Genomic DNA, 20,747 nt, shown 5'->3' on the forward strand with positions numbered 1-20,747 from the left:
GATAAAGGGTAAACTCACATTGGGGGTTCAAATTGCGGTTCCCAGAATGCTCCCAAATGCATTCCCTTTCAAATACATTCCTCGGAACTACCCGCTAAGTGAGGGCGTATTATTTGCTGTATATTACTGATAAAGAATGTATGATTCACGTGCCTAAAGGTGGTCCAAGTCTGAGCAGAACCCCTGAGCCCAGTCCCCTCTGGCTTGCTTTGGGCTAAGATAGAGAAGGTTTGCTCCTGGGGAAGCAACTCATTCAGGGGAAGAGAAGCTAGTCACATCCCACCTGTCCCTCCCCCCAGCCTTCCTGCAGCCTCACAACCGCCCCTAAATGCCCGTTTTTGGTCCAAGGCTCCTAGTCTCCAGCAGCATGATGCTGGGTGATTTAAACTGAAAGGGAATTTACAGAAAGATACTGGGCAGCTCACAGAACATATGGGAAAGCTGGAAAATGAGGCTTAGGAAGCAGGCATGGAAAAAGGGAGGTCACACAGCCAGAAGCATAACCCAAACCCTTGCTATAGAACCAGCCCAGCACTGTCTCTGCGGCAGCTGCTAAGAACACCCAGCCTCTGGCCACCACCCCCCTCCCCGGGCTCAGCACCGTCTGGGCTAGCCTTGGCCCCTGAGCTGCAAGGGAAGCTGGGAAAGTGGGTGTAGATCTGGCATTTTCACCTTGTACAGCGAGGCTCAGAGGGCAAAGTCTCAAATGGGAAGGGCACTGGGACGCCTGGCAACCAAAATTGATCAGGTAGGCTGCATAATGTTGTGATCACACAAAAATCCTAAATCTGAGTGGCTTCAAACATTAAACATTTCTTTCTCCTTCACTGTGTCTATGAACCAAGGGCCAGCTGGGAGCTCGGCTCCAGGTCACTCTTGACCTAGATCTCAGGCGGACGGAGCACCCACCATTTCAAATACTGTCCACTGTCACCCTGAAAGAAAGGGAGAGTCAAAGCAGCAATTTTTTTTTTTAAGATTTTATTTATTTATGACAGAGATAGCAAGAGAGGGAACACAAGCAGGGGACCAGGAGGCAGCAGGCAGAGGGAGAAGCAGGCTTCCCACTGAGCAGGGAGCCAGATATGGGGCTCGATCCCAGGATGCTGGGATCATGACCTGAGCCGAAGGCAGACACTTCACGACTGAGCCACCCAGGCGCCCCCAAAGCAGCAATTTTTAAAGGCCCAACTCCAGAAGGGGCATGTGTCACTTCTACTCATGGGTCACTGGCTGGACTACTCACATGGCCCCACCTTGGGGCCAGCAGGTGCAACCCTGCCTCGAATGTAGGAGGCAGACAGCTGGGAATATCTTGAGAATAGCATGAGTGTGCCCGCAGTCCACCACCTGAAGCCTGCCAATCACAGCCCATCGAGGGAAAGAGCAGAAGAAAGGGCACTGAAACAGACCAGAGTTTCATTCTAGGTAGAGCTATGAAGATCTCTGTATTCCCCCAGCATCCCCAGAGGCACGAGGAATCCCCACTTTGGGGTGCGGTCACAGAAAGCAGTCCACTCAAAGTGCAAGCGGCAGCAGCAAATGTCCAGCGCTCAGCTGACAATGAAGCACCAGACGCCCTGGGAGGAATCGGAGCAGGAAGCCAAGAGCAGCTCCTGGAGCTGAGGCAGCCTCATCCTCCCTCACAGGCTCCTGACCACTGAGCCATCTCGCCAGAGAGATGGGCACCTCTCTGTAGCTCTACTTTCTTTCTGGAAATAAACACTTTGCGTACAACTGGCTGACAGGCAGCAGGAGCCAGGACATCTACGGGTTGCTGGGACCTAATCCATTTCAGCCACAGAAAGATGACAGGCAAGCAGAGTCCCAGAAAAAGGCAGAGAAGCCAGATGCCAAGAGCAAGGGTCGGCCTGCCTCTCTGAAGGGCCTCACACACCTGGGTCCGACGAGCCCCACAGCCCTTCCTAGAACTGTAATGTTGACACTTCTAAAAGGATTGAGAACAATTACTCTTGACTAACGACCAACAGACTAAACACTAAAGCTCCAATCACCCAGCACAGGGAATACAGTTGTAGCTTCTGAGAGAAGTGGGAGGTACATAGATACAGCACAGACCACTAGTTTCCTCCCTGTATACATGTGCCACTCCTTCCTTAATAATATGAACCCTAATTTTTAACTGGAGACTCTACCAGAAAGCTCCAAGATGAAGGTCAGGAGACTAGGGCAGCCATCTTGGATCACAAGGCAGCACTTCCAAGATGGTGGAGCTTAGGGTGGTCATGGAGCCACCGTATCTGCCCAGCACTGCCTTCCTCCAGACTTTTACATAAGACAAGCTCTTGTCTTGCACAAGCTACTGCTATTTTGTGGTTAACAGTTATTAGCAGCAAAACACAACCGTGAACAGCTGTAGCATAAAGCAGGAAAGTCATGTTAACCACTCTTGTCTTCAAGGGAGCGTGTTAAAAGGATCACCTTTCTGTTTGGATGACCTTCTTGATCGGCTTGGAGATGCAAAAGTCAGCCTGGGGCTGTTTGCAAAAAGGAGCTGAGAACTGACTTGCAGAGGATCCCGTCATGAAAAGTTGGCATTCTGTTGGCAAATCATGAGGGTGGGAATGAAGAGGCGACAGGGCAGAGGGAGAGGAGCCAGGAAATAATAAGTTGGCCAGAGGCTAGTGCACTCATGAGGAGAAAAAGCTGACCACGAATCCCTCAGGACATGGAAAGTCCTCTGAGAACAAGAAGGTTGAAAGGACAATTTGCAGTTTGTTTTCAACGTTGCTGAAATGTCATTACTTCCTCTGACACCTCTGGAATTTCGGTCAGCATCAAACAATCAAGACGCTGAGTTTCATACAAAAATCCAGGAGCTACGATGAATGTGGTAGAGGAAGGAACTCCAAAGCAGAGGTGACCATGGAGATTCTGCAGAAATCGTGCAACGGGTCAGGCAGGGCCCAGGATGGCCAGGGTGGAGGCAGCAGGGTGAGCGGTCTTTGACAGCTCCCAAGGGGCAGTAGTCCCAGCCAACACCTGCCCCGTGAGAAGACTCCTACAGGTTCCTCACTGGTCTCCCTGCCTCTAGCTTCACCCCGTCCTACCATGCTGTGTGCTGTCCTAGAGAAAACTGCACATCGGATGCCAGTCCTGCCCTATTAAAAACACACGGTGCCCACTCCAAGGTCAAATTCACCCTCTGTAATGGTAGCATTCAGTGCTCTAGCCTACTTCATCAACCTCGTCTCTTGCTGGTCCCCCCAACCCCAGACCCCATGTGGAATACATGTTCTTTAGCACCACAGAGCTCACGGGCTTGCAACTCTTTTCAGAATACATTGGTGTTCTTCAAGCATCTGAGCCTTTGCCCAAGCTGTACCCTCTGCCTGGGACTCGGAGACTCTCCCTTCTCTGCCTACTTATCCAGGAAATGTTCTTAATCACAACACAAAGGAGTTTTGGCTGATCTACGCAGTGAACATACATAGTAAATGACACATGGCTCCCGGAATCTCTGGGAGGGCCAGAGAGCCAGGGTTGAGGGTGGACAGGAGCCAGACCCGAAGTCACACTATGGATTGTTGCCTGGCGACACCACAGCCCCGATGCTAGGACAGACAAGACAGCAGGTATCAGACCCATGCGGGACTGCCACCATGGCTCCCTCTGACAGGGACGGCACCCCCCCCCTTCCTCACATGCTCCCCGCTGCGTCAGGCCACCTGGCTGGCTAGCCACAGATGTCTGGAGTCAAGGCCACATGTTTAGGAAGCTAAGAAGTCAAGTCCCCGCGCTCTACATTTCCCACCAAGACTTATAAGCTGTGGATCTTCAAAGGAACTCCTTCTACATGGAATGGCAAAAGCTCACTGCTCTCACTGGGACCCTTCTCGAATAGTGCCTCCTTTGTGATATCCCCAAGGTGGCCTCGAGCCATTACCTGTACCCTCTCTCTTCCCCCTGGACCTCTCTCCCTCCCCAGGCACTCTACTAATGATCTTCCTCCAGCTTTTGAACTCCTCCAGGACGAGGACCAAGGCCATAGTTCATGTGGGTATCTCCCCTCTCTTCCCTCTACCCATCTGGACCTAGAACAGAATGCAGACACCATTGTTTCCAAGCGAACACATAAGTGGTTTAGCTCCACTATCAAGCATACATACTTCCAGGAGAACCATGGGTAATAAGAACGATGGCAAACTGAGCACTGCACTGATTTCCATCCTGGTGCTTTATGTGCCATATTTTATTAATTCAAAAAATTATAGCAAGTGGGGATGATTTGGATCCTCTCTGTTTTGCAGGTGGGGAATGTGAGGCCTATTAGGGAAATTAAGTAACCTGTTAAAGACACTCAGCACATCCCACTGACCTGGGCCCCAAACCCATGGCTACCTCATAGGGTTGGCCAGAGAAGGCAATGCAAGGAAATTAGGGGGACGGCCCGGCACTCACTTCCTCTGTAAGACCATGGACACCTTCTAGAGCCTTCTTGCCTACTTTGTCTCAGGAGAGGGTAAAGACACACATGGTATGGGAGCTCCCAGGAGCTCCCCCACACATCCCTGTCCCTGAGCCCAGAAAGATATGAATGTCCCAGTATAGTGTGGAATGCCCAGCAGAGCAGCCACCAGGGCAGGGGGATGGGGAATAGGGGACAGCTTGTAGAGACAGAAGGAGGGGTGAATACAGCAGGTTGTCATAGGGCAGGGCAACTCAACCACCCAAGGGCCACATTAAGCAACTGCTCTCTCTGCCCTGAGAAAGCTTCTTGAGCTCAGGAACAATAAAATCTACATGCACATACCTCCTCACCCCTGCAAGGGCCCTTCCCTGTCCAACAAACTGCCACTGGTCTTCTCTCTAGAACAATCACAGGTAGCACATATCTAGAATTTAGCACCTGCCAAGCACTGTCTCACATAATTCTCACAACATCCTTATGAGGTAGGTTCTGTCACTACTGTCATGTCACATGGGAGGAACCGGAGCTCCAACAAGAGAGAACACCCATAATTCATAGCTGCAATGTGATGGGCCAGAATTCCATCCCCAGCCTGTCTCCAGAGGTCACAGTCCTCCTACAACTTTATAGGAGGTGAAATCCAGGCTTTAGAGTCAGGCAGACCTAATCTGAGCTTTGATTGCGACTTCCCCTCTCTATACCTTAGTGTCCTCATCTGTAAAACGAGAAGAACGTCTGTCTGCCTTGCAGAGCAGTTGGCCCAACTACAGGCCGCAGGGGTTTGGAGCTCCCATCAGGGCCAGTAGAGAGTAGGCGCTCAATAAATATGACTTCCCTTCCTCTGTCCAGAGCACCCTGCGGTTCTGTCTCTCCTCCCATCATAAATCTTTGGAATTTCAGCTGTGTTTCCATGAAGATCCAGCACAGCCTAAAGCTGGCTCTGCTCTCAGAAATGGAAGGGACCCCCCGTCTCCCCCTTCCCTTCCTTGTGGAGACTCACCCCCCCCCGCCCCCCGTCTCCACAAGAGACCGCTGCTTGCCTTGGCAGAGCCTGGCTACAGAAAGTGGGCCCCAAACACCCAACACCAGGCCTTTTTCTGCCTCCCCTGGACCCATCATGGTGTGGTGGGGGGCTGGGAGGATGTCAGGGGAGCCACTACCCCGGGCCTTGCCATTCAATCCTCCAATTTACATATTATCTCCAAATAAGGCTAAATATACAGTCACAGAGAAACACCAAAGGGATGAAGAAGACAACTGCCACACAGCTTTTAACTTTATCTGATGGTTACACCTCAGAGCATGGGGCACACTTATGAATTTATACACATCACATATGTGCTAAGCCTCTATTATCTTAGAAGCAGCACAATCCCATGACACCGTGTGATGTGTGTGTGAAAGAGGTTTGATTGTTAAGCACTGACACCTCTCAAAGAAGGCTCTTCTGGCCACCCTGGTCCAACTCCCTTCTTTTGACAGACTAGAGATATGAGGGTCAGGGAGAAGATATCACTGACATATTCAAGGGAACCCTTCCCAAAGGTAATTGCTTTTAGGTCAAAGTGGCCGCCTGGGAATGAGGGTGGGGGTTGGGAAGCAGAGCTGGGAACAGAATGACTGGAAGAAGCTAAAATCCCACAGGCTGAAGATAATCACCATCTCTGGCCTATTGATGGCGCTGGAAATTTCCACCCAGAGAGACCAGAGTCCCCAACCCTGGCCCATTGTCAGAACCTTCCAGGAAACTTGATTAAAAATGCAGATGGCCTTGACCCACCTCTAGGGACTGCTTCTGTAGGTTTGGGAGGGATGGCCGAGTGACTCTTGTTTTTAATAACGGAATTTGGATGGCTATCAAAATTGAAGGACTGACGGAAGTTGTCTCAGAGGGGGCACCTACATCGTAAACGAGGTTGATGTACAATCATTTCTAGACAGGAGCTGAAGGGATGGGGCCTGGCATTCAGTCAGTCACTCACTCGGGAGTTCTTAGCATTCAGTTACTTCACAGATGATGGACTTAGTGGAGGAATGGGGTCACGATTGTGTCTGTCAGAATGGACTAGGGTCTGCTGCACTAACAAACAATTCCAAAAGCTCAGTGGCTTCCAACCAGTTTCTCACTCCTGCTACAGGTCTGCTAGGAGCCAGTGGGGCCTCTGCTCCATGTCTCCTCACTTTGGGGCCCAGGATGACAGATCAGTCGCTATCTGAAACCATGCCAGTTATCACGAGCAGATGGAAAGAGAGTTCTTGGAGGGTCTCATGTTGGTATTTAAATGTTCTGGCCCAGAAGTATCACAAGTCACTTCTGCTCACAAGTCACTGACTAGAACAAGTTACATGGCCCCAGCTGACCCTTAGGGTCTTGTTTCATGTGCCTTCATGCTAGAGGAGGAAGGGGGGGGTGCTTCTATCAGCAAGGCCAGGCTTTCCCAGGGGCCTCCGCAGATACCTCTCTGACCAGAAGCAGGACCTATGGTCATCCCCACATAGGTGACCATAGCAATAGGAGAATCTAGGGAAGGATGCTTTAGCAGGGCTTGCTGCAGCTTCAAACAAAACTAGGTTTTGTTAGTAAAGAAGTAGAATGGATATTGGATTAGCAACTAGAAATAAATATGTAGTAGATCGGAAGCATCACAGGAGAATGAGAGATGGCGTGAGAAGTATGACGACAAAGGCAGACTATGGGTCCAGACCCTAGCAGCAATAGCATGGAGGGCTTGACTATGAGCTTGGCTTTACTCGTGATAACTGGCATGGTTTCAGATAGCGACTGATCTGTCATCCTGGGTCCCAAAGTGAGGAGACATGGAGCAGAGGCCTCACTGGCTCCTAGTAGACAAGCTCACCAGTTTAGAGGTCAGCTGAGTGGTTTCCTAGGTCATCACAAGATTAAAACTCCTAAAGTAACATGTACATTAATTCTGGATACCTATTAATCAAGATCTCTGCCCCACTCATAGACTATAACCGAGTACACCAGGGTGTTGTACCAAGACCATATCGTTAGCTATTAAGGGTCTACTATGCACCAGGTACTGCATAGATATGATGGCTGATTTTCAGGACAACAGAAGGTAGGTATTAATACCATCTCCATTTTACAGATGAGCAAACCGAGGCTCCAAAGGGTTCATGGATAACCCCAAGGCACATAGTCAATAAGCAGAGGTGCTATGTCCAAACCCAGCCCAGATTCCAAACTTCCCACTCCCTTCTCAATATGATCTGAGGTTGCCTCTTTCACCAGAAATCCTTTAGTAAAAATCATTCAAAATGACGTGTTAAAAACACCGGAGCCTGAAATGTTACCTGAGATGCATGTCCAGTAGGAAAGATGGTGATCGTACTGATCGGTGCTATGGACTCCTGCTTATTAAAGCCCTGGTTTTCAATGTATATTTGGATCCATTTTGTCATTAGATATGCTGGAAAATATTAGAAAGAAACAAACAAAATGAAGCAGCGGAGATTACATGGTATAAATGGAGCCAACACGCTACAGACAGGCAATCTTGAGAAACTCTGGATACTGTTAATTAGGAAACGAACAGCTGTCCAGACTAAGAACTGGCAGAGCTCTCTGGACAGCGACACGGAAGCGAGAAGAAAAAGGGCTGCACCATGAACATGAATAAGAACCAACCATATGTCTACCCCAAGTGGCTGTGGTATCTAAATGCAGCCTTGGATTCAGTTCTTAGGGCTCTGCAATGCTCTTGCTTGGGGACCAGGATCTTGGATTACATGGTTGGAAGGTTACCAAGGCAACCCACAGATTGACTTCTAACCTTGGGGTCTGCTTCCTGGCCCAGTCTCCTAGTCCATGTGGTCATAAATCACAGACCATTTAGAACATAATACAGATAGCTTACTGGACTGTAGCTGACCCCTCTGAATATTGGCTATATTCTGACATTTGCTTGAAGGCAGTATCAAAAATCTTAAACAGCCTTATCCTATACTTAGAAAAGCAAATTTCCCATTCATTTTTTTTTTTTTCCTCCATCATACATTTCCCAAGAGCCTATATATACCAGGCACTCTTCTAGGTGAAACAGACAATACATTCAGGGAACTTAGAGGTCAGTGGGGGAGACAGAGTTAAATTAAATAATGCCCCAACCCAGGGGTAGATCTGCAACTGAAATGTTATTAAACATTTGCTGAGGACCAGGAATTACACAAGTGGATTGCCAAAATGGTGCTTAATCCTCTCCAAGGTCCTGAGGAGTAGAAGCTTGGATATGTGATTCAGCTTTCCCAAAGCCACACTGTCCCAAAGTGACAGCTGGAATTCCAATCCTGTACCACCTGATGCAGAAAGCCCTGCATGCACTTGGCTGCTTTTTACATATCTCCCTTGGCAACCTATAGATCTCAACTCTTTCCAGCTCCTGCCCTTTCTCCTTTGAGACTTGGACTTGGGCTTAATGGGGCTTCCACTCTTCTATGTAATCTTTGATATAAAAAATAGTCCAGAACCTAGTATGTCCAAGTCACTGGGATTGGGAAACTTGTTAGAGACCAATTTTATTTTTTTAATTATTTATTTATTTGACAGAGAGAAATCACAAGTAGATGGAGAGGCAGGCAGAGAGAGAGAGGGAAGCAGGCTCCCTGACGAGCAGAGAGCCCGATGCGGGACTCGATCCCAGAACCCTGAGATCATGACCTGAGCCGAAGGCAGCGGCTTAACCCACTGAGCCACCCAGGCGCCCCAAGAGACCAATTTTAAAACTGAGACTCAACAATTATTTTCACCCGAAGAATACCTGAAAATGAGACTTCCTGGGCCAAAGTTAAAGCAATCATCTCCGTAGATTTTGCTAAAGGTCCTGGATTATCAACAGAGCAATGGTGCCCCCTAGTGCACTGTGTATTACACACTCCTTGACTGGAGATGAAAGCATCTTGATATAAGTGGTGGCTTCCTATTTAGAAGTCTGGATGAATAATAAGCCTCCCTTAGGCTTGATCACCTTGACTGCCCAAACCCCCACCCCACACCATTTATATCAATTCCAGAGGCAACATCACAGATATATGGTGCACATCTTCTCACAGTTCAGAATTCCGCCACCTGGGACACACAAGGGTCCCCACACCAAGACTGCCAAACGGTGAACCACCCATTGCCAATCTCCAGGATCACTTTCCCATGAGAAATAAACTAATCCAGTATTTCCTGCTATAATGACTCTCACTTTTCTGGAGGTTGTGGCTTAGGTGATACCCACCCTCCATACACACACACTCTGACCTTATCCTAAACATACCAGAAACAGACAGGAACTTACACATTCACTTTGAACTAGGTTTTGTGCTTCAGGCGGGGGACACAGTAATGAACAACAAGGCGTGGTCCCAGCTCTAAAGCTTACATTATAGTAGGGGCAACAAGTGGCTAATGAGTCTATTAATTATTTACTTTTGATTATAATAACCGCTACAAGAGAGTCTCCTCTGAAAGTCTACATCTGTGAGACCAAAGGCAGATAGGTTCTGAGGGTCAGAAGAGGAAAGAAAGTAAGGCTGGGAATAGTGATCAGAGAGCTTGGAAGAGAACAAACCTGGGGCACAAGCAGCCTGAATTGGGCTTCTCCTGGGGCAAAAGCTGGTTAAGTGAGAAGTCAGTCAGAATAGGCATTGGGTCAATTCAAGGATGGTGAGGTATTAAGAGAATGTCATTAACAGTAACATTTGTCATTAATTGAGAAAGACTGAGGTGGATGTTAAAGGATGAGTATAAACTAACACCTGAGGGCACCTGGGTGGTTCAGTGAGCCTCTGCCTTTAGCTCAGGTCGTGGTCTCAGGGTCCTGGGATCAACCCCTGCATCAGGCTCTCTGCTCGGCAGGGTGCCTGCTTCCTCCCCCCAACCCCTGCCTGCCTCTGTGCCTACTTGTGATCTCTATCAAATAAATAAATAATTTTTTTAAAAAAATAACAAACATCTGAATATTTAGTTTTAACTCTCTTGAGTAGGAAATGTTAACGCAGAGAGCATCCCAGACCTGTCCTTTCTGCCTCTGCCCAGTAACCAATGGTGTTGCAGGATTTATTATTTACATCCCCTGCACTGTTTATAAAAGATGAGGAGATAACAAAAGCTGACCTAATTGCTCCAGGTGGGCAGGAGTTGAGCCAATAATAGGCAAAAGGCTGAGAGGAGGAGAGGAGAGTGGTGACCTCCATGGGGTTCCCGTGGTGAACCAAGGCTAAAACCAAATCAGGATAAAAAGCCTTACCTAGTGTGTGATGCCCTCTAGATCTCAGGAGGTAGCATAGCTTGGGTTAAAAGCTGCAAGATTTGTATTCAGAAAACCTGAGTTCAAAGCCTCCTCTTCAGCCTCTAGCTATGTGACCAGAGCAACAAACTCTGTCTCCATTTTTGCATCTGTAAAACAGCAATAACAGTATCTGCTTTAGTTTCTTGTCAAGCACTGGGTAAAGGGCTTAGCATCATGCCTGGTACATTCCAGTTACTCGATATTAGTTTCTTCTTATTATCATCATTATTATTGACAGTGTCTATTATCTGGGACCAAATCCACACACGTTAAGAAATTCAGGGAAACTTTTATCTTCTTCGTCACAATGTTCTGTTATTTTCCAATTTTTAAAAAAAGATTTTATTTATTTATTTGACAGACAGAGAGATCACAAGTAGGCAGAGAGGCAGGCCGAGAGAGAGGGGGAAGCAGGCTCCCCGCCAAGCAGAGCCTACTCAGGTCTCGATCCCAGAACCCCTAGATCATGACCTGAGCTGAAGGCAGAGGTTTAACCTACTGAGCCACCCAGGCGCCCCTATTTTCCAATTAAAAAAATAATAAGTATGCACTGCTATTAAATTTGAAGGAGGAAAAAGTACCTACACATTTTGACATAATATAAATTTGATTGGTCCACTGTTGCCCAAATTTCCCGGGCTCCTATTGTTCAAGGAGGGCGTGGGTGTGCACGTTAAAAGCAGACTCCTTGGCCCCAACGGAGAAATACTGAACCCGAACATCTCAGGGACAAACCTGTTGCTCTGCACTTTTACTCAGTCCCACAGATGGTTCTCATAATCGGACACTGGCTGAGACGTGCTGATTCCAAGCAAGCAAGGCAGTGACTGGTCCAGGAACGCCTGCGCAGGTTTTGGCAATCATGAGCGCCTGAGCCTACAATTCCCACACTGCCCCACAAACTGGCGCCGGAGCCTTGCGGGAATTGTAGTTTCCATCGCCAAAACGCTACCTATAAAAAAAGGCGGAGCTGACTGTCAAAAACTTCCCAGCCCACAATGCAAAGACGGTTTGTGACGTCATCTGCACAGCGCCCGGGATGGAGCGGGCCGTTTCTACCGCTCCTACCACTACCTCCGCTGCATCAGAGCCGACCTCCTCCGCCGCCGCCGCCCCCGCCTTCTCCCTCCCCTCCTCCACCTCTCCCCCCAACACCTCCTTCTTGGGCGCTTCTGCCACCTCTATATGACCCAGACCCTCTGTCCCTGAGAAGTCGTGTTCAGTTTCCTTTGTGGGCCCAGGGCACAGCCATGGCGGACGGCGGCGGCGGCGGGGGCACGGGCTCCGTGGGTGGCGGCGGAGCGGGCCAGGCCTCGGCGGGGTCGGCGACAGGCGCGACAGGGGCCGGTGGGAGCGGCGGTCCCATCAACCCGGCCTCACTGCCTCCCGGAGACCCACAGCTCATCGCTCTCATCGTGGAGCAGCTCAAGAGCCGGGGCTTGTTTGACAGCTTCCGCCGGGACTGCCTGGCGGACGTGGACACCAAGGTATTGGGAGGAAGGGGGTGGGGTTGGGCTGGGCGTGAGGACGGCAGTGTTGCAGGCTGGGTTTTCTAAAGCAGAAAGGAAAACAAAAGATACTTTCAAAAATCTCAGCAGTGAGGTGTTAGACCGCTTGAGGCAGTACAGGAAGCTTTCTGAGTGGTGTACACGTGGGCTGGGCTCCCATCACTGTTAGCTGTGTGACGGTCCAGTCGTTTCTCTGAACTTGGGGACTCAGTACTGGTTTCAGAGCCTAGCTCTTATCTTTCCCAAGCTGAGACTTCTTTAAGCCCTTCAGTAACAGACCTCTGTGTGTTAAGAACATTGGAGAAAGCCAGGTAAGGAAGGGAGAACGCTTTGAATGCAGTCATCAGAACGTTGTAGCTATTTGTTCCTTCCTTTTCTCTAGCTCAGTGATTTGCAGGCTTGAACATCCAGTTGAATTAAGATACACTGTGCGGAAGCCCATCTTGTACTCCACCTTGGATTAAAGGGGGTTTGGTGGCAATTTTAGATTCTAATGCCATAGGTTAACCCCTAGTAAAATGCTGTTTCAGGTTACTTGCCAAAGTCATGGAGATTCAGTGAAGTCAGCTGTGTTAAGTGTCAGACATACAGTAGTTGCTGGAATGTTCCATTTTCTCCCTTTTCAGAAGCTTTTCTAACAAGACTAGGGTTGCAGGTTAAGGAGGTTCTGTTACTGACTAAGCCCCTTTACAGAAGTAAGTTCTTGTCTTCGAGAAAATCTGCCTACCTAACATGAAGATCGTGAACTTAAAATTACAATTCAAAGATAGGGAAAGACATCATCCATTTATTCATTGAACATTTATTGGCCTACAGCATGGAGGCTGTGTGGATACAGGAACAAGTAAGTCACTACCAGTCCTCAAAGTTTGAACTGTAGGGTAGAAAACTGACATGTAGACCAAATGGTATATACGCTACATGGTGTTAGAAGTGCTTAATATTTAATGTTTAATTTTCCTTATTTAAAGGTCTCAGATACGTATCACCTGAGCTTCCACCTTTCCTAGGACTCTGGATGCTCTCAACTTCCATCATAAGCTCTTCCCTCCTATCATTTTCTGTTTTATGTGTCTAAGTCAATGTGGTATACGTGTTATTTTTATTTTTACTTTTTTTTAAGAGATTTTATTTATTTGACAGAGAGACAGGGAGAGAAGGAACGTAAGCAGGGGGGTGGGAGAGGGAGAAGCAGGCTTCCCGCTGAGCAGGGAGCCTGATGCAAGGCTCGATCCCGGGACCCTGGGATCATGACCTGAGCTAAAGGCGGGTGCTTAACAACTGAGCCACCCAGGCACCTCATGCATGTTATTATTATTATTATTATTATTATTTTTAAAGATTTTCTTTATTTATTTGTCAGAGAGAGAGGGTGAGAGAGCGAGCACAGGCAGACAGAGAGGCAGGCAGAGGCAGAGGGAGAAGCAGGTTCCCTGCCGAGCAAGGATCCCGACGTGGGACTTGATCCCAGGACGCTGGGATCATGACCTGAGCCGAAGGCAGCTGCTTAACCAACTGAGCCACCCAGGCGTCCCTATTTTTTTTAAGATTTTATTTTTTTATTTGACAGAGATCACAAGGAGGCAGAGAGAGAGGGTGGGGAAGCAGGCTCCCGCTGAGCAGAGAGCCCGATGCAGGGCTTGATCCCAGGACCCAGGAATCATGACCTGAGCCAAAGGCAGAGGCTTTAACCCCCTGAGCCACTCAGGCACTCCTGTGCATGTTATTTTTAAAAGAAAGAAAGAAAATAGTATTGTAAAGCTGTTGGGGGAAGAAGAGTTGGAGCCTTCCCCACATACATCTTAAATATTCCTTCCATTAGTCACTGGGTGGTTTTAATTCTGGAAGCATGTTTTCAGTCACTGTGGCTTTAGCTCCATGGTTTTCATTGTGGCTCTTGGATCTGCAGCATCAACATGACCTGAGAACTTGTTAGAAATGTATATTCTTGGGCCCCTTCCCAGACTGCTGAAATATTTCGAGGAAAGTGTACTGATGATGTTGTAATTTACTTTGCATTGTACCCAAAATACAAATGAATAGAACAAACTGTGAAGTGAATCAAGTGAGGGATAGATAATACAATAGAATATTCATGGCAGGCCCATTCTGTCCTTTCACTTTAAGAACTGAAGGGATGATTCTGTGTTGCCAAGATCTATTCAGGTTTGGTGGTGACCTTTGCTGTCTTTCGTTATTTTTCAGTAAACAGTAACTATCATTTCAAACCAGGTGACTTACTTGGAATAGTAGAAAATCTAGTATCAGGATGCATAGTTCTGAGTGACAAATTAATTCCAGTTTCTTTAAGCAAAGGGGTGAATCTGTTGATTGGGCACCCCAAGAAAGGACTGATTGAACAGGCTGTCAGAAGAGTAGCAATGCATTTGGAACCAGGGATGTTCCACAAGGTGTCTTTCATCTCTGCTCTTCATAATAGCTATTGTCTTGTCACCGCAGAGCGGCATCATCCGTTCGTTTACTCCTACTGTGATTACATCTTACCTCTTCTTCTTCTAGAAAGGGACTCTCAATTCCTGTTCTGAAAATCCCAGGGAACATCAGCATTGTCTTAGCGTGGGTCAGGCACCCCATTTGTGGTCAGGAGAACATGGCACTCTCTGTCCTACCCTTGTGAGGAGAGGAAGGAGGAGTTGCTAGGTAGATAGTACATGAGTGTTTGTCAGTCAGTTCCCTAGGACTTTGGCAAGAGCCCACCTGTAGAGTTGAAGCCTGCTGATTTCGTTGTTGATTTTTACCACAGACTTTTGCCACAGTTAACACTGCACGATGAAGCAAATCGTGGTGACTTATGATGAGCATTCATCTTCATGCTGATAGCGCTGCAGGTCAGCTAAAGTTGAGCTAATCTAAGTGGGCTTCTGCTAGATGGTTCAGGTGGCCTGGGCTTGGGTTTAGCTTGGCTGCATACAAATTCATCTTAGGTCTCAGACATGCCCTTATAGAGGGTCACCAGAGCACAAGAACCAAGCCAGACAGAGGATGACCGCATTTAAGGCTTCTTGTCACTAGCACCCCATTGACCAGACCATGTTGCATTGCTGAAACTCAATGTCGTTGGGGTAGAGAAGCAGTCTCTGCCCAGGCGGAAGGAGGCAGGGGTGATGCCTAGCAGCAGTGCACATTATTATACCTGGTTTGATCATACCAGAAGGTCTTAGAGGCTAAGAATACAAATTCCATGTGTTCACTTCCTTCTAATTTTGTCCTGATCATAGTTGGGTCTAAAATCAACTCTAAGCCAATAAGAGCCTCAAGCTCCATTTTTGGCCATAAGCTGTGCTTCCCCTCAGCCTTTCCAACTGTCCCATAGGCTTTGACCTCAGTCTCCATTCTCACATCGTGCTGACATTTGGGCAGCCCTTCATTTTATGTGGTGGGCTTTCCTGAGCCCTTATTTATTGCTTGGGATACCCTGCGAGGTAAGTGGGATGGTAACATTTCAGGTTTACCAATGGAAATAACTGAGACGAAAGGTTGGTGACTTGTTGAAAGTCAGCCAGTTAGTCGTGGTGCCTGGCTAGATCCCAGTTCCTCTGATTAGGAAACAGACTAATCCTAACCTTGGATTTACCACATTTTGGCCATGTGGGCAAGTTGTTTCCCCTTTCTAAGCATGAATTTCTAATCTCTATAGTGGGGGCAGGAGAGTTAATAGAATCTCCCTGTACTGTTACTTGGAAAGTAAATGGGATGATAAGGCATCTGCTGGCCTTGTGCCTGCCCACTGTAATGTTAGCACTTTGTTGCTCGTTAATTCATACTCTTCTGGGCCTCAGGGCCATCTTCATTGTCATGATAGAAGTGTCTTTAAGGGCTTGAGACATCTACATTTCTGTGGAAAGCCGTATCCTTGAATGACTGACTTCTAAAATTTTGGTGCATATAACTTCTTACCTTACCTCTTTTTTTAAAATGTTTCAGCCGGCTTACCAGAACCTGAGGCAGAAAGTGGATAATTTTGTGTCAACACATCTGGACAAGCAGGAATGGAATCCTACAATGAACAAAAACCAGTTGCGAAATGGTCTGAGGCAAAGTGTGGTTCAGTAAGTAATCAGAATTAAGAGTGAAAAATACTCACCGCACGAGGCACAGAAAAGCTGATAGGTGTTATTAACTGGTCAAGGTGGATGGTACTTTACAGAAAATCACACGCACACGTCGCAGCAGTCCACCCCTTTATTAAAGTTAAGGTTCAAGTAATCAAAGGGCTCACCTGACATTCTTGCTAGTTTATCCAGCCTCCGTAGGTCTCCTGTGTAAACTCGAACAGGTGCCTCGAAAGATACTCCAAATTACGAAACATGATTCCCTGCTTGCTTGAAGTTTTCAGTGTAGTTGGCACATACCTGGGCGTTTTCTACCAAGATAGCAGTGTTTGGATCTTGGGTGAGAGGTCTAAAGTGTAAGGGCAGCTTTCAGGAAGACCTGGAGTCTTATTAAAGCATGTCTTCCGGTCACACTGAATCTTAGTTAACAAGGTGCTACTGCTGGCTCATCCAGGTGACTTCTTAGTGTTACTGGGCCCAACAGCAGAGGCCGGTCATGGCATCTGGCTTTTTCTAATGTGCTCGTGGTCCTTTTTTTGGTCTTGTTACTAGCACTCAAGTTCAGGTCTTGATCCACTTGGCTCTCCTAGGATGTCTAAAAGCTTGTGAAGCCTATCTCTTTAGAAATAGAAATATCAGGAAATTATGCTGAGTGAAAAAAGCCAGTATCAAAAAAAGATGTGTTGTGCCGATTCCATATATGTCACACTGGTGAACAATGACAGCGCTGGAGACAAGATCAGGGGTTGCCTAGAGCTTAGGGGCAGGAGGTGGTGGGGGTGAGTGTGACCTGAAACGGGTCGCACCAGGGGATGCTGTGGTGGCTGAGGAGAGCTCTTCATTGTGGGGGTGGTCACCTGAAGTCACTCCTGTGCTGAAATGGCACAGAGCTGCCTGTGCAAACACACAATGGTGTGTAGCCACATGTGTGGCTAAGGAACCAACTAAGGAAGGTTGGATCGTACTGGTGTCGTTTTTCCAGTTTTGATGTTGTAGTGCAGGTATGCATGGTGCAAATAGGTCGCTGGGGGGAGGGTGCACGGACCTTCAAAGAGTGGTCTCTTTGTCTCCACAAGGTCAGGGATGTTGGAAGCTGGAGTGGACAGAATCATTTCTCAAGTGGTGGATCCCAAACTAAACCACATCTTCAGACCACAGATAGAAAGAGCAATTCACGAGTTCCTGGCAGCCAAGAAAAAAGAAGCTGTGCCCGCGCCCCCTCCGGAGCCTGAGAGTCAAGAGCCCCCAGCTCCGTCCCAGGATGCTTCCTAAGGTCCAGTATCCTGTCTTTTGTCCAGGAGCATTCATCTCTGGCTTGTAGATATATAAAATGGATAGAAAAGGGGTAAGCCACTACTGGGGATCCTGTTCTTTATTCAAAAAAGCATTTACTGCATATGGACTTGAGCTACTATTCAAGAGTCTCTCTTTTACTTACTGAGAACTAATGGGGAGCATTCTCCTGTGTTAGTGTGATCTTCTCTGCCCCTGGAGCTAAACATGTATGCTGTGAATAGATATTTCATTAGAGACCAACAGGGGTGATTGTTGTGCACAAGAAAAATTCAAATGAAAGTCCTATTTTTCTGAAATTGATTAAACGAGTCTCATGCCTAGACATGAATTCAACTTGAGTTTGCGATTTGAATATAAAATCAAACACGGCATTCTAAAAAGGCATCCTAAACGGGACTCACAGTCTGCTTTAAGCCCCGCTGGATTTCCTTGTGTTTAGAGATTGGAGTTTAACAATGTCAGTCACCTTAGGATTCTTTTGTTATGTGCATTGTCCCTTCTTATTATGTTTGGGATTTAATTAATCTTAAAAGTCAGCTACAGATCCACAAAGCAATGCTTTTTGCAGGCTTTGAGACATTAGTAAATGTGGGCAGTGACCAGCAGATAAGCAGTGGATTCTTACCTAGCCACTGTTAGTCACCTGTCCCCTCATTCCATTTTGGTGTTCTCTCTGTAAGCATCGTTAAGATGTTTCTTATTTATGATGGGAAGGCATCAGTGAGTGAACAGAGCAAGAGCATATGCTTGTGTGGGGCACTGCCTTAAGAGGGGGATTGTCTTATTTGTGCCTGGACTGGGGGAAAAACTCAATTCCATTGTGGAGTATAAAACATTACCAGTCTTTCTAGTTTAACTGTAAATTCCTTTAGGAAGGTAAAATTAAATGTAGTCTCTTTCAAAAAGCATCTTCATCTGATTCTCTTTAGAGTGTGTCTGACACCTTCGGAAGCACCATTGAATTGACCATGAAGAAATGGATTTGGTTACTTAAGAGTACAACTTCCGAATGAAGACAGGCTGAGGTCACCACTGATTTCAACATTCAGCCTTGACTGTGGGGCGGTGTCCAGATGGAATGGGCTGTAACAGAGTTGACCATGTTTTCCCCTCATTGTGCTGCCGTCTGGTCAGCCCGCCAAGGGGGATGACACCCAACATACACTACAGAGATGTAAAGAAACTACATCAGTCCGGGGTTGTCCTGAAACAAATGTTTATACTTGAACTTGGAGACTGTGTGGATTTTAGGGTTTGTGCTCGGGGATCCCTAGAGGGGCTGTAGCTACAGTGAAGGAACATAACCAGTTCCAAAAACGCAGTTTCAAAGAATGACAGTAAAGGTTAGCATGGAGTAGGAATTAGTGCTTATTTGTCAACTAGAGTGTATAAGCCATTAGCACCAACTAGCTCTAAAGTTGTCATGACCCTCTTGTACGTGAACCTCGTAGCTTCGGTTTCCTTTGCCTGTAAGAGGACCGTAGGATGTGTGAGGAAGTGCGGACAACAGGTAGAAGGAAAAACACTGGGAGGCTCTCCGTCCAGGTCTGCTGCTTATCCTGCAAGGGCTAACGAGTCTTGGGTGTGTTTGTTTTATTCTCACGTTTGTGTTTTTTAGAAGAGTTGAATGATTAATAAATAGCTTAAGTTTTGTAATAAAATGATTTGATACTCTGAAGCCTCAACTGAGTGTAGCCTCCAGAACTGTGAGCCTGTGAAGAGTAACCTTTGTCCTCTGCCTGCTGTTCCCTGCCCACATGTGAGTAGTGGTGGGGGTGGGGGATGAGCAGAACTCAGAGCTGCCCACGACCTGAAGCTAGTGAGTAATACTGGAAGTGAGCAGGTGGTCCCACTTCTCCCCTGGACCATGACTGCTGCTGTTCCCTAGTTGTAAGGGCAGAACCATCTCTCCGTGTTTCTCAAACCTGAGTTTACAGCAGCAGCATCACCCAGGTATCTCGGAAAGGTGCATATCCTGACCCAGAAGTTCTAGGGTGGGATCTGAGAGTGTTTCTCACGCTCCAGGGGATGCTCGTGCTGGCCCCAGACAAACACTTTGTACTGCAGGCCTTGAATAATATCAAAGCTTATATCCAAGAGTTTGGGTTCTTAGTTGATTCTGTCACTGGATATTATTCATCCAATAAATTGTAACCTATTTAGCTGGTTCCCCGTTAAAATGAACCACCTCTACCTTTACATTTCTCGGCTTATATAAAGTGAAGTTTGTGGCTCTTATGTCAGATGTTCTGGCATTGCTTTACCCTATTTCTGCTGTTTACCCTGGCTTCTGTTTACTCATCGAGGGCAAATGGGTTCCCATGCCTTTGGGATTGCTCACTGGCACTGTGAACTAAGGTAAGTACTGAGAGACCCATTTCATCAGTGCTGCTGAAAGCAGAGTCCCCTACCAACAGCAGCAGGATCACCCTGGAACTTGCTAGAAAAGCAGCCCCCACCCCAGACCGGATTCTTAGACTCGACGGGCCCAGCAAGCCCTCTTCTTCTGGTGATTCTCTTCGCCTGAAAAATCATTTTCTCTTTAAGGATCGTTTTTTTTGGGAAGCTGGTGATGTTGACTGGCAATGACAGTTTAATTGTGATTAGTGTGTAAACCTCTCTCTTCCAGCAGCTCCTGAGGGGCAAGACTATTGAGTTTGTTTTGTTTTTTAATTCCTTGAAAGGACTCTGCTTTGGGGCATTTTGATGTAGGATTGCGTGCATGTGACTTACATCTCCTTGACTTTCAAAAGAAGTGTCTTCCAAAGAGGAGTTGGGTAAGTAGCTCAGAACGCTGGTGAGAACTCTGCTGAGACTCATTGCTGTTTAAGATAGAGGGAGATGTCTGTGGGGACCTGGCAAAGGTCAGGGTCTGGCGTAGGTCTGAGGCTGGCACTGAGGTCTGGGTTTGAAAACTCCCCATCGGGATCAGCGCTGACGGGCAGCCAGGCCCTGCCCCTCTTGGCTGGCTGAGGACAGGGCGGGAAGCAGACAGGACTGCTGGCACAGCCAAGCTTTTGTTGGCACTATGTATCGCACCCTGGCCATCACCATACCCATGGAGGAGCCAGGAGGTGAACTTTTATGGTCTTGTCACTAGGGATGGGCTTGGCTCCAAGGCCACATGGTAGTAATT

General features: G+C 47.4%; 1 protein-coding gene and 1 long non-coding RNA gene across 2 annotated transcripts; one reads left to right on the plus strand and one right to left on the minus strand.

The window, feature by feature from the left end:
- Positions 1–7,759: 7,759 nt before the first annotated feature.
- Positions 7,760–11,690, minus strand: LOC122892646. The gene is made up of 3 exons (XR_006381436.1): positions 11,470–11,690; positions 10,693–10,841; positions 7,760–7,869 (listed from the first exon to the last, which is right to left on the minus strand). It is a non-coding gene; the product is annotated as an uncharacterized LOC122892646 (long non-coding RNA).
- Positions 11,691–11,732: 42 nt separating this feature from the next.
- On the plus strand, positions 11,733–19,289 carry BOD1 (biorientation of chromosomes in cell division 1). Its single transcript, XM_044229406.1, has 4 exons — positions 11,733–12,221; positions 16,188–16,312; positions 17,392–17,588; positions 18,541–19,289. The coding sequence occupies exons 1-3, from the start codon at positions 11,733–11,735 to the stop codon at positions 17,585–17,587; spliced, it is 810 nt and encodes a 269-aa protein (XP_044085341.1). The 3' UTR covers position 17,588; positions 18,541–19,289.
- Positions 19,290–20,747: the final 1,458 nt, after the last annotated feature.

This window comes from Neovison vison, chromosome 1 (assembly GCF_020171115.1).
Source record: "Neovison vison isolate M4711 chromosome 1, ASM_NN_V1, whole genome shotgun sequence".
Lineage (NCBI taxonomy): Eukaryota > Metazoa > Chordata > Mammalia > Carnivora > Mustelidae > Neogale > Neogale vison.

What these genes read in the sequence shown, in the direction of transcription:
- BOD1 (XM_044229406.1), top strand. Translation starts at nt 11,733, where the DNA reads ATGCAAAGACGGTTTGTGACGTCATCTGCACAGCGCCCGGGATGGAGC. An exon ending in TGGCGGACGTGGACACCAAG is followed by an intron (nt 12,222 to 16,187) that starts GTATTGGGAGGA and finishes AAAATGTTTCAG; the next exon opens with CCGGCTTACCAGAACCTGAG. An exon ending in CTGAGGCAAAGTGTGGTTCA is followed by an intron (nt 16,313 to 17,391) that starts GTAAGTAATCAG and finishes TGTCTCCACAAG; the next exon opens with GTCAGGGATGTTGGAAGCTG.